At 41.9% G+C, this 20,502-nt stretch overlaps 1 protein-coding gene across 1 annotated transcript in view; it reads right to left on the minus strand.

The window, feature by feature from the left end:
• Positions 1-13,037: 13,037 nt before the first annotated feature.
• Positions 13,038-20,502, minus strand: part of rtn4r (reticulon 4 receptor) — a gene marked incomplete at its 3' end in the record, with an annotated part of 47,472 nt that continues 40,007 nt past the window's right edge. Inside the window, exon 2 of the mRNA XM_083979203.1 lies at positions 13,038-14,419. Coding sequence (XP_083835329.1) covers positions 13,038-14,419 — 1,382 coding nt within the window. The remainder of the gene's footprint in view (positions 14,420-20,502) is intronic.

Here is a 20,502-nt window from a genome sequence, read left to right on the forward strand (position 1 = left end):
CAATGGTGCAGATTAAAAGGAATCAGTCATATTTACAGGACTTGAACAGCAGGACAGATTCACCCTGGTGTGAAACGCTAGCAGGTTATTGGCATTGGAGGGGCTAGAATTTATGACCCATACTGATGAGAGGTGGAGGAAAAAATACAGTTGCAAATATGCTCTGACTCCTTTTGACAGAAAGAGGTCTTTGTTTACGGTGCCCTGCAAATAAATAAATATTAATGACATCAACAGCATTTAGGAGAGAGAAAAATAATAATGCAAAGCGCTGGTCAAATGGCTTTAAAAGAACATTGTCATTTATTCATAGAATTATTCATAGTAAATCAACAGAAAAAAATACATCCATTTATCTACTGTTTTGCGACTCTACAGCCCTGCAGTGCTGGGAACAGAAGCTCTCCTTTCTTTTTTTTTCTGAACTCCTTAGTACTGAAGCATGTTTCACTCCATTAGAGAGTGAAAATTGGAGCCATGGAAGTGTAAAGAATTGGACATCAGTCCCCCTAAGCCCCTGAGGTACATCAAGAAATGTTGGCTCACCAAGCTCTCCCAGTAAAGAGCATGTTCTGCCCGTGAAGATGGCTTTGCAGTCGAGTACATTAATGCAACATGTTACTCCATGCCGGCTGAGTCCCGCGGTTACATTTCATCCAGTAACGTACAGGGTTTGGATGGAGGCTGGTTTTAATGAATAGACTCGCACATTTTCAAGTCACATCCAGTAGTCCTCTCTAAAGAGTGATGACGCTTAGTGGTTCAAAAGATATCTATAGTTTATAACTGCTGGAGCTCGGCTTTTATGAACATCAGGGCTCCGCAAACCAGTTAAGGTCGTGGGATTGCCACAGTTTGGAGGAGCTTTTGAAACAAAAACTATCTGGTTACATTTGACCCGTTTCATCTGTGAAATGAACAGTGGTCTCCAGAGTGAGGACCTTTTTTTTTGACCCTCCATTCACCTCAAACCCCTCAGAACAGACGCACACTGTGTCACAATTTGCGTACTTCCATTCTGACACCTACCATTTCAACAGTATAAGTGTGAGCACACTGATAAGTACAGTATCATGCAGTGCAGTGCACTCTAAGTACCTGGATGGTGCACTCGAAGCAGGGAAAAGGTGGAGTGGGAAACTGTCAATGCTACTCACTCTCCAACAGTCGCCATATTGGCTATGTAGAGGAAGAGGAAGGACCACTGAGGTTTTTTAAAACTTGAACACATGAGTGAAGAAGAAGAACCGCTGTGGATAGTAACGGTGCTGTACTTTCCATGTTGCGCGATACAGGGCTTCAAATCAAACTATAGAAGAAAAAAGCAGTTGGTGGTTGACAATCAGGGTCATAGGCTGTATGATCGTCATTTCCGATTATTGCACTGTCACGGTGTTTGAAGAAAAAACACTGTGTATTATGTGTACTGACTTGTTTGAGACACAGCAACTCTTTCTCTACGTTCTGTTACCTGACTTCCTCTTTTGTCCGTGTTATTAAGGCAAGGCAGGGCAAGGCAATTTTATTTGTATAGCCCGTTTTTACAAACAGTTTGTCTCAAAGGGCTTTACACGGCATCATAACAACATCCTCTGCCCTTAGACCCTCACATCCACTGAGGAAAAACTCCATGGAAAACCCTTTTAACAGGGAAAAATTTGAGAAACCTCAGGGTGAGCAACAGAGGAGGGATCCCTCACCCAGGACGGACAGACGCGCAATAGATGTTGTTACAGACAAGAGAACAGTTTATAGTTAGAAAACAGTTTATAGTTTTTATTATGTAAGTAAGTATTATGGCCACTAGAGTCGCGGAGAAAACAAAAACGTAAAATGATCTGCCTGCATAGATCACCGACGGGCCTCATGCGCCTGATTTATTCTTCATTCTTAGAGTTTAGCAAGTAGTCAAAAAAGGCTGTGTAGCCAAAATAAAAATCTGAACATATGTTTATATGCTTTAACTTCAGTCTAAAATCTGGGGAAATCAATGACTCATTAGCAGTCTGTTAATGTCAATCACTTGCCCTCCATTTAAGTGGCTGACTTCTTGTTCCTGCCACCTTGTAAATGTCAGCGGCGCACATGTGGGTTTTTGTTCTCTTTAGTAAGATTTAGTAAGGTTTCATGACTTTATCAGCGGCACCATATCCTATGCACTTCCATCCATCCTCCCCCGGTTTGGTTTACAGCTGCTTTTGTTTGCTGTGGATGCAAACGAATGAAAGAAAAATGTTAAGACTAATGTTATGATCAAGAGGAAAATGGGCACAAATTCTGGCTCTTGTGTAAGATGTGATTATCCTCAGTGTGTCCTGCTGCAGAGACATGCATGATCACAGACGTATATGTTGAATTTAATTCCATATCAGACGAGAAGAGAAGCACCACCACTTCCAGGAACTGAGGCTGTGTCAACACTCACTACAAGGAAAAGGCGTCATTCATTTTATTTGCAATGCGAACCCCTCCCAACAATACAATTTAACACTAACGCTACTGCAAAAGGAAATTATTTTTTTTTTTTAAAGAAAAGGAAATTATGAATTCATGAATAAGTACATGCATTTGAAGATTATTATTTTACATTCATCCCCTTTGGTGTGTGTTTGTGTGTTACATCACAGTGGATTAGCTGCTTGGAGTGCTAGTGGGTGTTTTTTTTTTTTTGTTGTTTTTTTTCAGTAGGCGTGGTGTGAGTCCTGCTCTTGGATTGTGGACATTTAGTTTGTAGCAGATTATGTGTGTGTGTGCGTGTGTCTCCGCTGTTGGCCTTGGGAGGATAACCACACATCAGCACAGATCGCTGTGCACACTGCATAGTGTGAAGCACCCTGGGTAATGCTGTGTGTGTGTGGGTGTGTGCACCTGCATACAGTATCTATCCAGCAGTGGTTCTCCCCTTCATTACACATTCACCAGTGGAGGGACAGTGGTCCACCAAGGCACATTTTGGAGGTCCACAGCGCAGGGCCAATGCAAGGCCCAGCTCTGCAGCAGGAGTAGGGATTATAGATACAGCTCAGGGCCAACACAGGCCCAAGCCTACAGCAGTGGTTTGGGGACACGGAATTATTATATATTTTAAATTTCTCCCACCTTCAATTTGGTGCCAGTGGGTTTTCAGGTTGTTTTTTCCCCCCATAATCCCTAATGCTTCTCTGGAGGAGGCTGTGGTCTCCCATCCTTTGCAGTGGGATTGGTTTTGATGCTCCAGGTACAGACAAAGGGTGGCATTGAGGCCAGACACTGCACCACTGGTGCTGTATAATTGCAAACAAATCCACATCACCAAGCCCCACTTCAGAGAGCCTTTCTCTGAGCACTTCTTCGTCTCCAGGGAGTTGGATTCCAAAATTCACCCCATAAAAATCAAAATTTCAGACTTTTCTTTTTTTACTTTCACTGCAGATTCTGAGGCTCAAACACAAGACCTCAATACTCCAGAGTTGTCCTCTAACCCCCCAAGATATTGGAACAGGGATATGTGAGCTCTGTGTCTCACAGACTTTGACTATTTCTTTTTTGGACAGTGGACTTCAGAACTTAATGCACCTTACAAATCCAAACCCAAAGCACCAACAACAGGCAGGGGTGGAGTGGATGTCACCTTAGTTGACATATGTATATTGTGGTGACAAAAAAGAAGAAACAAGTACGGTGAAAAAAGTGAGATTTCCAGAATAAGGATGCCATTGGATGTCAGAACAGTAATGCAAAAAATAACCCTCAACTGGATCATCTTCGAAACTCAGTGATGTTATGGTCGCAAGCAATTCAAAGGACAGACTGGACTGATGGAAATTACTGTATATCATTCATTTAAAACAAAATAATGTAGTTAACAATGGTAAATGAATGCACTCCCAGTAGACTAGTTTGGTAATGGTGAATTGCCAGCCACTGAGCAATGCTAGCAATATCTGTATGTTAGCAGATCAAACAGATCAATTCACAGTTTAGCTATATATATTTACTTACCCAATGTTCTAAGGTCATGAGTCCAAACCTTAGTGAACTTAAAGGTCCAAGCGTCCAGATAAAGGACTTGCGGTTAAGAGCTTATGTGTCTGTCTGACTGAATGACTGTGTGTTAGAGGTCTCTAAAGTTCAGCATCCAAAGTGAAGACTGAAAGGTGCTTGGATTAAAGCTGCCACTGCGTCACATTTGATCTTGGATAAAACAATAAAAAGTTTTCTTTTTCCTTTTTTTTTCTTACTCAAAATGACTAGAGAAACACTATTGGCCCACACCTAGACTGTCCACTGGCAGTGAGGGGGGAATAAATGTGTTTTTGTGGGCGTGTTTGTGCATTTGTGAGCAACAGACCAATAGAGAGAGAGAGAGAGAGGGCATGTGTATATGGGTAGCTTTATTCTTTTTAATCATATTAAGTTGGATCATTAGATGGACCCATTTACCCATTTGCTTTTATGTGGTATGGGACCAAATCCTATTGGATATCGGCCTAATCTACTGCAAAAGCTCTGCAGCTTCCAGTTGCGGCTTTAGTGGGGACTGTGTGTCCCTCGGTGCCGGCCTGGTTATGAACATACGTGGAGCATTAATTTGACTGATTTGGGATTGAGAACAAATTGCCACTCTTCATTCCCAAATCCAAGCATGATTCAGAAATAATGAGTGGCTCAGCCCACATAAATGGTTCACGAGATTATCCCCCTCTGAATTATACAGCTCACCTCTTTCCTGGCCAGGAATTCCAATAGTTTCACAACCTACACAGACTTATCATGGAAAAACAAGCCCAGATAAACCCTCAGTGAGTCAGATAGGGTCGTCCTCATCAGGCAAAGGTCGTTAGTATTGATGTCAATCTGACCATAATTCCACTTCCACTCAATAACAAATCATATTCTGGACAATGTTTTCCATCCTTGTGTCCAGTGCATCATTTTCAGTGTGGTGCAGATACTGTGACAGCCACATAGACTTTGACCTTCGCTGGATGATGAAAGCCACATTTTTAAGTTCACCTTCATTTAAAACGCTTCAACATGATCCCATGATAGCATTTCATGCTATGATGGCTCTAATGGCAAAAACAGAATCATGATCCTTATTGTTTAATAGAGGATCAGTGGGAAGGTCTTGCTGATATGACCTTTGGAGTGGGCTCTGGGGGCTAAAGCCAATACAGTCACTATTATGGTGCTGGCTCAAGAGACCAATGAAATTAGTGAAGGACAGTGAGCCAATATGAACAATACAAAAGCAACACAGACTTTGGCCATCATTTATTTACTGTTTATCTCAGTGCTTTTCTGATTTTCTGGTCAAATAAAACGTTATATCTCGAAAAGTGAATGAAGTCAATTTTAGTCCAAGGAAGATACGACAAAACTGTTTGAGCTGAAGTCGAATTTTGAAAAAAAAAAAAAAGAACAAAAAACAGCACTTATTTCATCAGGCCAGTAAAAGGCTGGGCTGTCAACCAACCTGGGCTGAAAAATGAAGCAAACACAAAAGACCACTTGAGGCTGGCTCTAAAAAAAAACAAACAAGTCAATCTTCGTAGTCTCCGTAGTTAAACTGCCCAACCTTACCACTGAATTTAACATGTTTGCCAACTGGTACTTGTCTCTTATGCCAACTTCCTCCTTCATGACAGTTTTACTAGGTACATTTTTATAAAACTCACCTATTAACAATTTATTAAGGCATAAGTTCTGCATAACGGCTTCTTTGAGTGACAGGGGGATGATCGTATCTTGTATCAATTCCATACAAGCCCATATCTCTTTTCTCATTTTTGGATCAGCTGGGAGGAGTTGAGCAATGCCAAGATAGTGACAGCAGAGCAGCCAACTTTGAGCTTCAAAACTGCTCTTCAGAAACCTATGAGTGACGAGACAGAGGCTATGTTAATCTCTATAGTTTAGCGTTAGAACCTGTTCATATAGTCTTCGTTATAACCTAGCTATTAAAGGGGAACTATGCAAGTCTGGCCCCTATTTTCTCTATGGAACTCCCCCTACAGTTTTGGAGTGCATATTTTCACTGTGGTGACCATGTGCATTTGTTTTTTGGCCAAGAGACGCTAGGGTAAGGCAGAGAGCCTCCATTCTCCCTGTAACAAGTCATTTAACCATCACAATTACTTCACAAAAATGAAGCTGTTTTATTAAAAACTTCTTAAAAATGTCAAACTTATTTTAAGGTAAACAAAAAAATCTTGACGAGTTCCCCTTTAAATTGCTAGCAAGCTTGCGGCTAACCCCTTTCTCTCCAAGGCAAATAAATACACTATGAATCATGCCATGTGAGAAATGTGAGCCATACTGTCTTACATATCAAATGGTTAACATTTTAACATCAAACAGTGCGCGAGCAAACGGGTTTACCTCGACTTTTTATGTATGCACTGAATCAGCAGTTACTTAAATAACTGGATTAAGAACAGCTAGCATAGCTAAAGCTGTGTTCTCCTTTTAGATATTATTCAAAGAGATTTTCCAAGCATGAATTATAAGCATGAGCGTGCAGGTGAAAAAAGGCGAGCAAGAGTGTGAGTGGTTGAGAGTGAGGGAAATAAATAGAGAGAGATAGAGGCGGAATCGGTGTGAGGTTTGATAGAAAGAGAGCGTGATAGCGTCAGAGCATTTAGTATGCACAGTGGAAGGCAAACACTTTTAGCCCCTCCGTCGAAGTCTGGGACTCCTCTGCAATGAGCGGTCTAAACTTTCTCACATAAGCCTTCGCCTCGAGCCATGAACTCAAATATTTCAGTCACATTCGCTGAAGCTAAGGAAAAAATGCCTTATTACTTATGATCAAAGGTTGGTGTTTTCTGGAGGAGACATGGAGTGTCTGCGAGAATTTGCATTAGGAGTTGAAGGCGGGACATTTTTTCAGTGAATAGAGAGACATCCAGAAACGGGCGGGGATTCGTTCTTTTCTCCGCTTTTTAAACCCGCTTCCTTTGAAGAAAGTTTACACGCGTATACAGAGATACATGAAATCTGAATGTGAGTATTGGGAATGAAGAGTTAATCTAATCATTTTCAGTAAAAATTATATTTACCGTTATTATTTTGTTAATCTTTTCAATATATTTTGTCAAATATTTGCTGTGAAAAGGAGCTGGGCTCTTGTCAGCTCCCCCCACCTACCCCATACTGTCAGCTCCATCGAGATCTGATCAGTGCCCCTTATCCTCCCACTGCCACGTCCAAGTCCCACCCACCACCCATCTAAATATGAGATGCTCTGAGGTGGTGCACTGTTATTTCTCAGTGACATATTTGGGAGGTGAAATTTTTTTTCTTTTTTTTATTCATGTGACTTGTCATGAGTGTCTTGTCACCACACCCTCGCACTTCAGCCAATCACGTGACCCTGAACTGTCAGCGAGCTGTCGGCAAAGCTAATATTAACTGGAGCAACCAAAGAAAGAGAAAGACACACCACTGCCTTTTCTTTCCTTCCCTGCTACAAAAGAAACATCATGTGGGCTGCATGTTAATAATTCATTGAATTAGTTCATAATGCATTGGCTGATTTATAAATATATTTCTGTATTAATATGATTATTTCATTATGTTTTATTCATGCATTTAATATTTGCTATTTGGGATTTTCAGCTGTGCACTCTGGAAATATTACCACATATGGTTTCTGAACAACTTAAAGCAGTAAGCACATAACTTCTCTGCCTGGTTCACATATCCTTGACTTTTCCATTTAAAATCAGACAGTCAGCCTCCTTCAGTTATGTCAGTTTGTAACACCTGCTTCACCTCTGCTTAAAAATATGTAAGGATTTAAAGCTCTCATGACACAATAAGAGCTTTAGCATGCCACAAGGTCCATCGTTCCTTTTCTAAAACATTACCCCCTACAAATGCAGTGATGGAAAATTTGAAGTGAGATTGAATACTGGTTTTCTTTAATCCAAAAATGTTCACATCTTAACCTGTAAATGTCAACCTAAAAGTTAGACCTAACCCTGACACCACTGAGGCATAATAAATAAAAACTAGAACATATGTTGAAAGAGTGATTCACATGGATGTCAGCTGCAGAAAGCAGAATAGCAACAAAATACACCATTTTCTATGCTGATTTTTTTCCTTTACCACAGTTTACTTCCATATCCTGTAGTTATTTTGATTACTTGCCAAGATGCTAATCCATGTTGCATCCGGCCCCTCGCTGCAGATGGAGCTCCCATAATTAACTTCATTTCCCTTTATCAGTGCAAAAGGAGGGTAAGACTGTTACTGAGAAGGAGAAATCCACTCCGACTTAGCGGTGGGTTTCAGTTGTTGCACCATCTGATGAGAAAAGTTCTTGACGTCCGGCAGGAGCCTGCAGGCTGCAGGTCATCATGTTTCTGGGCACTGTTAAATGGAGCTGTGGCCCCAGCGTGGCGCTGCAGTTAGAGTTCACAGCCTCCGTCAGTAACTTTAGGGGCTTGTAAAGAGGCCAGAGCTGATGGGTTTTTTAGTCTCCTTGGGCAGCCAGCTGGAAGAAAATTGGAATGATCCCATGGTGCGTGCGTGCGTGCATGTGTGTGCGTGTGCGAGGACTATATGTGGTGTGAAAGTATATCTGACAACAAGACCTACCAACTCTGAAAGTCGAGAAATAAGGACGTATACATATATAGACCTCCATCTGGTTTAGTTGGGCCTTTCCAACTAACACAATTGGGACTGTTCACTGGTGGGAAGCCAGTGAGGGATCACATCCATGTCACTGCACCATAGTGATTCCATACAGCTAGGCAGAGCACCTGTGAGGAGTGAGGAGAGATATTGTATCTGGAGCAAAATAGCAAACATATTGGCTTGTTTCTATCACAGCCCTGTTTGTCACATGTAAAAACATTTAAGTATTTCAGCCAAAATCGCTTTAACCTCCATCTTGTGAGATTACGGGTCAAATAACACAACCATGGCAACACAGTGGTCTCTGTTTTCTGAAACACTACAAATACTGATCTTAACACAGCTTCACATTGATCATCAGGTGAAGAGCAGTGAGTGAGTCTTCGCTCCCTACGGCTTTTGACGCCCTTAATGGGTAGTGTTCTTCTACATGGACATGAGCACAGACAATGGATGCGCTCGTTCTGGCTCATACAACACTGCGTATCTGCGTAGGTGGACGTGTTCAGACGTGTTTGTCGGAGTATACAGTCTGATGAAATTTAACACACTTGAGTGGGTAAAGTTGATGAGTGAGTTTAATGGGTATGAGAGCCATCCAGAGAGTGGAGTTTTGGAACAATGACAAATAACATTTTGAAGTCCTCTAATTGAATATTTCCACAAATGCTCCCTGTTGTGTCTTGATTTGATGTTAAGGGAGTCACGACTTGCAACCATATCATGAAACATCACCCCATGCCTGCCAGCGGGTTAGCTCTCTACATTTGTGAGATTTTGTTTTTTCTATGTACTGTACCACCAGCTTTTATATATTTACATTTGATTCAGACCTCCTGTTAACACAGTGAACATTTCTGTTTCCAGAATATTAAAAAAAAAATGTTGAAAGCAATCACCCAGGAAAATCCACAGAGATCTGCATGAGAACCAGGAATCTGCTGAGAGAATAAAGAGATAAAGGGGAGGTGGAGAGGGACCATGAAATTTAATTATTACTGTATGTATGTGAGACTGTGCTGAGAAAGTACATAGCCTCCGTGGTCTGAATGAGATGTACTCGTGAAGTTCCACATTTTACGTTAGAGGCTTTCTCTCGGCATGAGACACCATGATGATGCTTGATAAGAGGTGTGCTCATGACATCACTCAATAACATTCCTGTGTGCATAATACTCCTTAACAGATCACAACAGTGATCCCTTCCAGTCCAGTGGTTTTATGTTTGCAACAGCATAAACATTGATTTGTGTTTGATGAAACACAGCTGCAGTCAACTATTTGCATAGCGTAATGGCATAAACAGAGATGGCAGGCGAAAATGAAAATGTTGTAGAAGATTTTATGGCACAGAAGAAATGACCGACCAATAAGTTCCTGTGGAAAAACAAAGCTGATTGTAACAACAGAAAATAAATAGAAAAGTTGAATTGAATTCATGTCTGTCCGCATCTGACACAGATACGTAGGGACAGACGTTTCTCATTGAATTACAGAACTTTAGAAAGAAAAGGTGACATAGTTGATGGATCTACTTTTTTGGTGGCCTTTCACCAAATTATGTATTTTCATTCATGTTTTTGAGCTGAATATTAGGTAAATAACAAATTTAAAAGCAAACTGGACCAAAGTGGTGATAACCATATGTGAAATTACACTGGAAAGCGTGCCAATATGTTGTACCTGCATGTAGTTTACAGCTCAAGGTTTACTTACAAGCCTTCTCACATGACAAGAAAAAAAACAAGCTTGTGGTGACAGTTATGGTTGTAATCTTTTTTTCACGTGAAAATGGAAAATCTAGCTGTAGATTTGCTGATCTCTTTTGCACATCACAGTTGCACTGCACTTGAAGAGCAGCAGGCCCTTATCCACATGATAGTCTTTTTAACATATGAATGGGACTATGATAGGAAGTGTCATTTGATGATTGCCTGAGCAGATATTTCATGAGAGGTCTGACTGAATCAGATACAATTACTAGCATCCTCTCAGCCTGCAGCTGCCTGTGTACCATTAGATGATTGCAGGACTCTGTTGAAGGAGCCTTGTTTTTTTTTTGTTGATTCCTATACCCCAGATCAATATCTTCTCAGGTCCCCTTCAGTCCTCTTACTTTCCCCAGGTTAATCGACGGCAATGGAAAGCACTGGGGATTTGTGGAGACCCTTCTTTCTAATCCTTTCACTTTGCGCCAGATAAATTGAAGGCTGTTGACAAGATCTTGACTTAATTTGGTGCAGAATATAAGTCTTACATTATCCTGGCCTGTGGACACATCGCAGCATGACAAGGTGACATCTCAAAGGTGAAATTATTTTGAATTCAAGAGTGTTATACTGTATTTTTCATGTCAGGAAAGCAAAACAGTGTTCACTGTGATGCCTTGGGGGTCTTTTAAAGCTCTCAAAGTCAAGGTTGTGATCTGAATAGTCAGTTTTTTCAATATTCCCTCAGCATTTTCATACTCTGTTTAATAATTCACTCAAAATTATGAGGAATCTGGCAGTGTTTGTAATATACATGACTAGGTCTAATCGTATGCTGAATTTTGTTAAGATGCCCGAGGCGCTTCATTCAACATCATCATACTGCATGTGCAGCAGTCACTTAAGCCTTGTAAATATTCTGCATGGATGGATGTTGATGTTGGGTGTTGACCTTGTTTTAAATTACATATTATCGCATAATCATTGATTTATTTGATCTGTTACAAAGCCTTAGGAGGTTGTGCTGCCAACAGAGGTTGTAACTACAGGAGATCAAAAAGATGCCTGAGAATTTAATTCCCCACATGAGATATTCTTATACCAGAGATTCCTTGACCAATTTAAGATCAAAGTTTTTTTTTAAAGGTGACTACATCAGTTGAGAATACAGAGGTGAAAAGTTCAAAATGAGTATCAGTGAAAGGGTAATACATGATGCATTCTTTGTTTCACTTCTGCTGAGCTCATGCGAGTCCTCCACTGCAGTGTCCTCAAGCGCCGCGATGCCAATGTCCTGAAGAGGCTGAGGAGAAAACAAACAAAATCTGGAAGCCTGAGGTTTGGGATGAAGCCAGATTAGACAGAAACAGTCGGCCATCACTCTCCTAACAATTCTGAAAAAACAATGAACACGCCACACTGGGTCCGCCATCTGTTTAGAAGGAGGAATGCTGTTTGGCTTTCAATGTGATTAGTTGGGACATGAAGCAATATGAGTTGATGTAACTGTTCAATTCAAATGCATTTTGTAAATTCAGATGCATTTTTTGGTCCTCACTTAGAACAGTTTTGCTGACTTGTCTTAAAACAAAGTCCCCTCTAATTTAGTTTTTCTTCACCTCATTAAAGCAGTGCACCAGCAGCAGAGCAGAATAGATTTTCATGAGCTGCAAGTATTGAGGTGGTCCTCTTCACTAGTTTTGCTTGAGGCATTGATGCAGCAATGCGTGATTATTTTCATTAATCAGTTATACCAATTGTTTTGTGGGATTATTTAGTCAGAAAAAAAATTGTGATTAAAATTTGATATAACCCAAAGGAAAGTTTTCAATTTCTTTTTAGTTTTTTTTCCCCTAAACCTCAAATAAACATAACATTTCCAGTCGATATAAAAAAGAAAAGCAGCAAAACATCACCTTTCAGAAAAATCAGAAGTCCATGTGTTGCATTATCTTGGGGGAAAATACCACACTACTTCGACAAGATCTACGAAATAAGAACTTTTATTCATAATATATTCATACTTGTACACAAGTAAAATAAAATGCATATCTATGGTTCCTTTGCAATCTCCATAAACAAACTGACAGCATTCTTTTGGTAAATGCTGCCATATACCCTTTCTGTCATGAAAATATAACTGAAAACTGAAGGGGGGAGGTAAAACATTTGTTTTTAGAAACATAAAAAAAACATAACATTACCCAACAAATGCATCACTTTGAATAAATAATGGGGGGTAGATCTTTTATCATCATGAAACTGATCCAACATTCTTTGTGTGCGCTCTTTCTTGGATTTCCTATATTTCTTTTTTTCTTTCTTTTTTGTTTTTTGTTTTTGTTCTTTTTATTTTTTTAGTCGTCCAGTGGTCTAAGCAGTAAAAGCTTTTGGGAGGGAAAAAGGGAGGAGTCCCCAATGTGTAGCTTAGACACAGTACAGTTAAGTACATAGAGAACAAACAATTCTGGGCACCAATTCATTATATACATTAGATCTGTAGTGTTCTGTAAAGGCATCCATTTTGTTAAATGTGCTCTAACATCTTCATTATTGTTTGTCCTCGCCCACGTTGGGTCAATGAGACACCTTGCTTTTCAGTCACTGCCTGTTGTTGTAGATGTCACTGCATCTTCTGTATCATTGTCATGAGCATCAACAATCTTGAGTCCTGTATTCAGCGTGAGATCAGGAGTCCTAAGACATGGCTAGAGATATCCAGATCATGGGAATGAAGAGAAAGATAAGCACTTGCAAAGTAGATCCCCGGCCTTTGATGCAGTGGGTGTCTGATTTGGGCTTTTTGGAGCACTTCTTTTTCTTTTTGTTTGAGGCTGTAGATGATTCCAGATTGTCTATAAGGTCGGGGTTTAGATTTTCCAAAGACTTGTCCAGAGAGTTGGACAAGGTTCCCAGTGGCCCGTCATTCTGCTTGTTCTGGGTCTCATTTTTTGTTCGTTCCGTCTCCTTGTATTTAGTCTTGGACATGTGCCCTCTTTCCTTAAGAGGGTTGTTAGTGATTTGGCGGCTCTTGCCAGACAGGATAGAAGACTTGTCATTGTCTCCAAGGCAACACCTGGGAATGGTGTCCCCGAGAGGATTTTCGGTAGAAGGAAATTTCCCGGACTGTCCCTTGGAGCTGAAGAGATTGGTCTGGATTTGAGGTGTTTCCACACACCCCTCCAGGTCTTCACTTTTCAGACGTTTCAGGTCCTTTCCTGCCAGGAACTCGGGAATATTGCACTCCAATTCAGAGCTGGAGCCTTTGAAACGCTTGAACCAGTCCCACAAGGTTCTTGCCCGGCAGTCACAGATCCACTGGTTTCCATTTAAACGCAAATACTGGAGGGACACAAGCGGGTCCATGGTCTCCCCTGACAAGACGGTGAGGTTGTTGAAGAACAAGAACAGGGACTTCAGTTTACCAAGTTCATTGAAAGCCCTAGGTTGGACAAAGATAACCCGGTTCTCATGTAGCAGTAGCCGGTCCAGATTGATTAAGCCTCGAAACATGTTGTCTGTTACTATCTTGATCTTGTTATTGTGCAGGTAGAGATAGGTGAGGTTGGCAAGGTCCATGAAGGTGTCATCATGCAGCGATAGAATATTATTGTCCTGCAGGTAAAGGTACTGTAGAGAGAACATTCCTCGAAAAACCCCAATGGGTAGCTCTGACAGGCCACACCTGTGCAGGTGGAGGGTGTGCAGCTTAGTTAAGCCCCTGAAGGCTGTAGGGCTGATGGTGCGGAGGTTGCTGTTGTCCCCAATGTCCAGTTCCTCCAGTTTCTCCAAGCCGTAGAAGGCTCCTGCCTCAATGTAGCTGATGTTATTGGAGTAGAGCCACAGAACAGTGAGATTGTGGCAGGAGCTGAAGCTGGTGGACCTCACCACCGTTAGCTTGTTGGACTGGAGGAATATCCGCTGGCTCCGCACAGGGATCTCAGTCGGGATGGAAAACAGTCCTTGTTGTTGGCAGGCCACGGTCGGCCTGGGCTCACTGTAGCACACACACTTGGCAGGGCAGCTGTCAGTTTGAGGCACGAGGTTCAGCCACATCACCAGAAACAGGAGTCGCCCCCCTATGGAAACAGAGAGCAAGACAGATGATTAGTACATAATGTATGCAAATATCAAGTCAGGTTTCTAATGTGTAGTAAAACCTGTAGAAAGAGATGAATTAAGGAGGTAATGTAACCGAAAATTAGATAAAGCATGTGGGTACAGTATCAAACTATGGATGCGACAGATTTGTCGTTTTTTTTGGTTGGCATCAGGAAGATTGACAGGAAATGCGTGGATAGAGAGTTTGAGAGAATGACACATCAAACCAAGGACTCACTCCTCAGGTCATCTCCGCCCACATGATATTCCCCTGAAATCACCCAGTAGGACTGTTCACTCCTTATCATGTCAAAACCATCAAGAATGTCATTATATCCTAAATACAATTTGCTCATTTTCAGTCAGAGACACTGCACACACCTTCAAATCAAATAAACTGACAAAATCAAACACACTCTCATACATCAACTTTATGTACAGATTAGGGAATCCTCTTGATAACAGTGATTCAGCAGGTATTTTGACAGCAGGGGTTTGGGGATCTGGGGACACACCGCCTCCCCGCTGTCTCTGCTGATGTGAAGACTTAAGTAGCTGAAACGAGCATGGTGAAAGCAAACTCATTACAGTTGGGTGGATGGCTTTTATGTGGAATTAGCTTGGTCTAATACGGTGGACATAACTAATGGTGTTTTCAGCCTTCCTGAGGTTGACATTTAGCCTGACGTTGGGGGGATAAGCTTTCATGCCAGGGTAAGAGATTGATGCTTGAGGCCAAGGTGGAAAGAGGGCTACAGAGGTCCTGCTAGAGTTTCCACTGTGGAGCCATGACTGAAGCGTTTTTTTCCCCCTAAGTGCAGCATGAAGATGAGATATACAAGAGGTGAGGTAGCACTCAGAGCGAAGCTTGTAAGATTCTTGTATGTGTTTGCCCTGAAGGCATCCATGTTTAAAGTAAGGCGTATTCCGCATTTGCTCACATTAATTATTTCTGCTCGTCCACTGCCATGGTTCAGATCAGCTCGATGTGCAGCACCATGATGAGTGAAATGGGCTAGATTACCACATGAGAGTGATCATTTCGGACATCACACTGTTGTAGGTACAGCTGTGGTAACAATAAATAAGTTTTAAAAAAAAAATGCTGTGCATCCAATGTGGCTCACACTCATTCATGTAGACATGAAAGTGTCAAAGTGTCACAGGAATGTCTTGGTATCAGCACATAACGGCAGGTCCTCCTCCGAATTTCTGAATCCTATTCTACCCGTGTCCTGACTGAGGATTTCCAATCTCTGCTCCCATGCACATGTGAGGAATCCCAGGCTCGCAGGCATGACAGGTAGCGAGGCTCTCGGAAAAATGCATGAGCCCTTACTCAGCCCTTCCTCCATCCTCGCTCTCTCCCCTCCCCTCATTCCCCCTGCAATGTGTTTTGGTGCAGCTCATCTCTGGACCTTGTTAAACGGAGCTCTGGTGTGGCCTGACAGCAGCCCTCTGCTGCACTTTCCCTCCAATCTCCCTGCTCAGCCGTCAGACTGCCACCGGAAAGCTGTCAAGACTTTCCACTCTTTCTGCATCGCAGCACTTTTCCCTCAGCACTCCCTAACAATAGCAATATTTTATCGCACAGCACGCTTCATGTATCTGCTCTGCCGTCTTCATTTTTTTCCCCCTTTTTTTTTTTCCTGCTGTCTGCTGTCTATTCATTAACAGGCTATTTCCACCCACGCGTTGCATGTCAAAGCCTGGTTTCCTCTGCTCTCGGCATAATATGTCTTGTCTTTGTTAGCATCTGTTGAATGACAGCATAAGCCCTGCAATGTCATCAACTCTATCCCAATTATTTTTCACTCACTAACAGCATCTTCACATCTGCACCACGCTGATTACATTACCATATGCTACAAACATAAGTCTAGGAGTCTTGGCTTTCTTGGCTTCCTGACACCTTTGGACCATTTCACTCTTTCATAATCACATTTCTGACTAACCTCTGCATGACTTCGCGGTATAAGCTCTTATCTTTCACTCAGGAGACTATCACTATACTGTATACAACTGGTGTAAGAGTTGTTTTCACACTATTGATCAGTCAACTGACAAGGCGCCTCTATCCACTTACATTTTTCTCACCACTTTTGTTGTCTTTGCCTCCGATCTGAAAATCACAACAAAGATTGTGCCATCTAATGTTTGGCTGTGTGTCCTCGTGGTTTGTTGAGTTATTGTCACTAAACTTTAATATCTTAAGAAAATACAACAAGGATGTGGAGAGAGGGGAAAAGAAATCCATTCCTTATCGTCTTATGCCAGCTTCGGTTTCAACGCTTAATCTTCCCCTATCTGCTGTGTCAAAACATCGCTCCGAGCACTGCCTTCCTGTTTCAGACCCTGCCAGTGGCCTCTCTTCTGAGAGCTATATTATTGTACAAAAGCAATCATCACTCTGTTTAACAGCAGACAAGCCTCTTTGTTTCCTCCTGACTGACACCGTGGCCCCTTCAGCTTTGAGTAAAGTACATCATTTAACCTCCCCCTCCTCCCTCTCCCTGCCTCTCCTCCAAGACAAGCACTTCTATTTACAATGAGAGCCTGACAATATATGGCAGGTTAGGGGATTGCAGACGACCACTATTCTTGGGTGGTGCGGCTTCCTTGCTTGACTAATTAAATTGCCTGTCAAAACAAATTCTCCAAAAATCATGTGATGTAGCTGAGGACGGTCTGGTTAGGGCGTTAAATGGGGCTGAGATTTGTCTATTGGATATTGGCCTCTCTGTGTCCCTTTGCCGGCGCCAAGACGGTGAAGATATGATTTCATTCAGGCAGCTTCGGGCGTGACGATCTGTAGCACCTGCAGTGAAACCTGTTAACAACCCACCTAAAAAGAATTTCATCACCAATGATTTCAGGAAAGTTTTTGCCTCGTGGTCAAAAAGCAGAATTAAATAGAGTATTCTAAGAAGAAGAAAAACTATCCGGACATGAGAGATGTCAGTGTTGTAGACAAACAATAGCAGTTAACTGTAACTTCAGCCAAAAAGGAAAGGAAAAAAAAATCCAGGGCTCTCGTAGTAGAGGACACTACATTCAGTTGGAAAAACAAAAAGGATGCCCACAGGGTTGGTATGAGTGGGTGCAGACAGCTTCTGTTTACTTATCATGTGAGCGAATCACTTAACCAGACTCCTTTTGCTCATTTGCATGTGTCCCTGGCATGTTTGGAGCTCAGAACATCCGCTCAGAGCTCGGCACTTTGTCTTATTATGAAAGTACAACGTGCATTTTCAAAACCCTTCCTCGTGCACCGAAACCCGCAATGAACAAAGAGGGCATGTCGGGACAGCACATTCAGAGGGGCCTCCGATTCATCACGGTGGCTTTACTTTGAAGGGCTGGGGGATTGGGCAGGGATGGCTAACATGACAGTCTTATCCCCTTGGCCCAGAGTGGAAGTGATGTCTCTGTCAGAGATGAATCACAGCACTTCTCCACAGGGACCTCCTGGCCTCTTTTCTGAAATCATACATTATTGTGTTGCTCAGAGGCGGGCCTGCATTTAATATAGTCATGATCCCCTTTCTGTAAGGTCATGTAGCTTGTGTGAATTCATCCATGCATACATAAATTGTTTTTATACCGTGTTGAAATGGATAACTCCGAGAAACTGTATGGGATATGACAGTTGTATGAAGCCCAATTTTAGAGCAGCCTGTGCAGCTGTAAACGGCTTGGCAAGCTCAGAGTAATAAATGGCAATATCTCAGTGCAGCATGAAAAACTCTAAAGTTACACAGAAGTTGTTATGAGTAAGAACACAAAAATGGGAAGATTACACTCTGGTACGAAGAACAGATATTTTACCTCTGGAAAGAAACAACTTTTAATCTTGTTTTAAGGTCTTTTCAAACTGCTGTTTGACTTCCAACCTGGTATTTACTGTATATCTATGTTGGTCTCCACCACTTTTATTTTTCATGTCAGCTATAATAACACTGTTTTTGTTTGTTTTCCTTGTTTTCTATCACCAGTGACTGACTGTTCTGTTCCTGTGTTTGCTCCCATCAGGGGCTCATTACCATTCTCCAAACAAGTAGAGCCTATGACATGAATCAAACTACATGCTAATACTGAAAAGCTTTTAAACTGTGCATAAAGTAAGTATTTATGCAAAAATGTTCCTCAATCACTTGCATAAAATGCCAGCAATTTTATCTAGGGCTAAATCAAGGCCCACCCGTGGTGATTGTTCTTTCTCTAGTGTATGACAAATAATTCAGACTGTCTTATGAGGCGTTGGTGAAGAAATATAGAGATTTCTCGTCAGGCTTCATCTATTGTGAAAACTGATGCAGAGAGACTCTAAAATGCTCTTAAAAAATTCTATACTGCTACAAAGTTGGAAAAACAGCCAAAACGAGCACAGGTTCAAGTCCTCAACTCCTGAGGCAACCCAACAAACCTTCGCCTTTTTGCTCCGACGGGGCTTGAGTGACTCCGTCGTGGATGTAACGTATCTAATTGTTGCTCTTGTCAGAGTAGATGAGTCCCTTTTCCTGTACTTCAACTTTTTCAAGCATATCCTAAAAATCACTTCCTCTACTTTCACTTATGTCGAGCATTTGAAAGGCGAGAATTACAGAGTAGCCTACAGTTACACTGTCATGGCAGACCAGGAAAATATTCCATTTAAGTTTGCTTTGAACCTCTTTTCACTCATAAGCCTATGAAAAAGTTTTATTATAGAGAGGAAATGGTCTTCACTTTCAAGAGCGTCACTGAATTGCAGAGGGATTGGTTGGTATAGGGCATATTCATATGGAAGAGGTTGGGATCAGAAAGCCACACTGGACCTTTTACGGCAGCCATATTTACCCTGTCACTGAGAGTATGGTGTTGAAAGGAGCTACTTTCCATCTTTTGCTTAGATTTTCAGCAAAATTATTCTTATTTCAGGGGCATGTAACCTTCCTTCACCTACAGTTTCCACCTTGATGCTGTCTAATTTCACTTCCACTCTGTGTCGTCTCTACTCTGATGCGGCTTTAATGGTCTTGATCGAAAAAGTTACCAATATTTCTGTTTCATCTTCAACCCACTGCCCCGGAAGAAGGCGCGCACGCAGTCGAGCACACAAAGACAGACTTTTGCTTGGCTTGTACAACATTGATGAACCAGATGCCATGATCTTAAATAAAGATGTAGACATCAGATCAAACAGGTTATTTAGGACGTGATGGACCAGCGAGTCGAGCTGGAGTCCCCTCGGCTAACCATGGAAGGGTTCAACGGTGGCTCCAAGATGTAGACGAGGACACAATTAGAAGATGAACCGGTGGGGTTGGGGGTGTTGGTTGGTGAGGGGGTGGGACAGATGAGGTTCTGTTTGACACACATCTGACACAGCACTTGCCCAAGCAGATGGCTCATGAATAACTGAGGGAACTGGAGGTCGACTGGCAGAAGGTAAAACACAGTCTGCATGTGGAAAAAGACGGGTCTTCATAGACCTATGCTTGTGTGTGTGTCTGTGAGAGTGTAGAAGAGGTCTCCTCTTGTTTTGTGGGGAGAAATCAAATCAATACCAATACAGTAAATAACTCTGGCTTGGCATAGCTGCGGTAGGCAGATAGTTGTCATGTCATGCTACTGAGAAGTGACAGCGGTAACAATAGGCAGTGGGCTGGTGATATCCTGACAGTGAGAGAATGAGCTCGCAATCAGAGGGCTGTCGGATCGAATCCCTGCTCGACTGGTGAGCAATTGGACACGAAAGTGGAAGTGAAGAGTTCTCCCTTGCAACAACTGCCATCAAATTACCATCGACCCCTGAGTGATGCACTGACCTCCCAGCTGCTCAAACTGTCATCCACTCAAGGCTGCGTTGTGCTCAACATTTACTAAACTGTTGTTGCTGAGTATAGTGGTGAAAGGAAAATTCTGTAAATTCATGTAGTTGAACTTGTGTACTGCTCTGTTATGGTTTCTTCATGCAAACTGTATCATCAGCTAATACTGTAGAAGAGAAAGAACCGAATAATACATGGTAAAATATGGCTAACAGTCCGATTTAGTTCCACCTTAATTGCACATAAAT

This window comes from Trachurus trachurus, assembly GCF_905171665.1.
Source record: "Trachurus trachurus genome assembly, chromosome: 9".
In the NCBI taxonomy this organism is placed as follows: domain Eukaryota; kingdom Metazoa; phylum Chordata; class Actinopteri; order Carangiformes; family Carangidae; genus Trachurus; species Trachurus trachurus.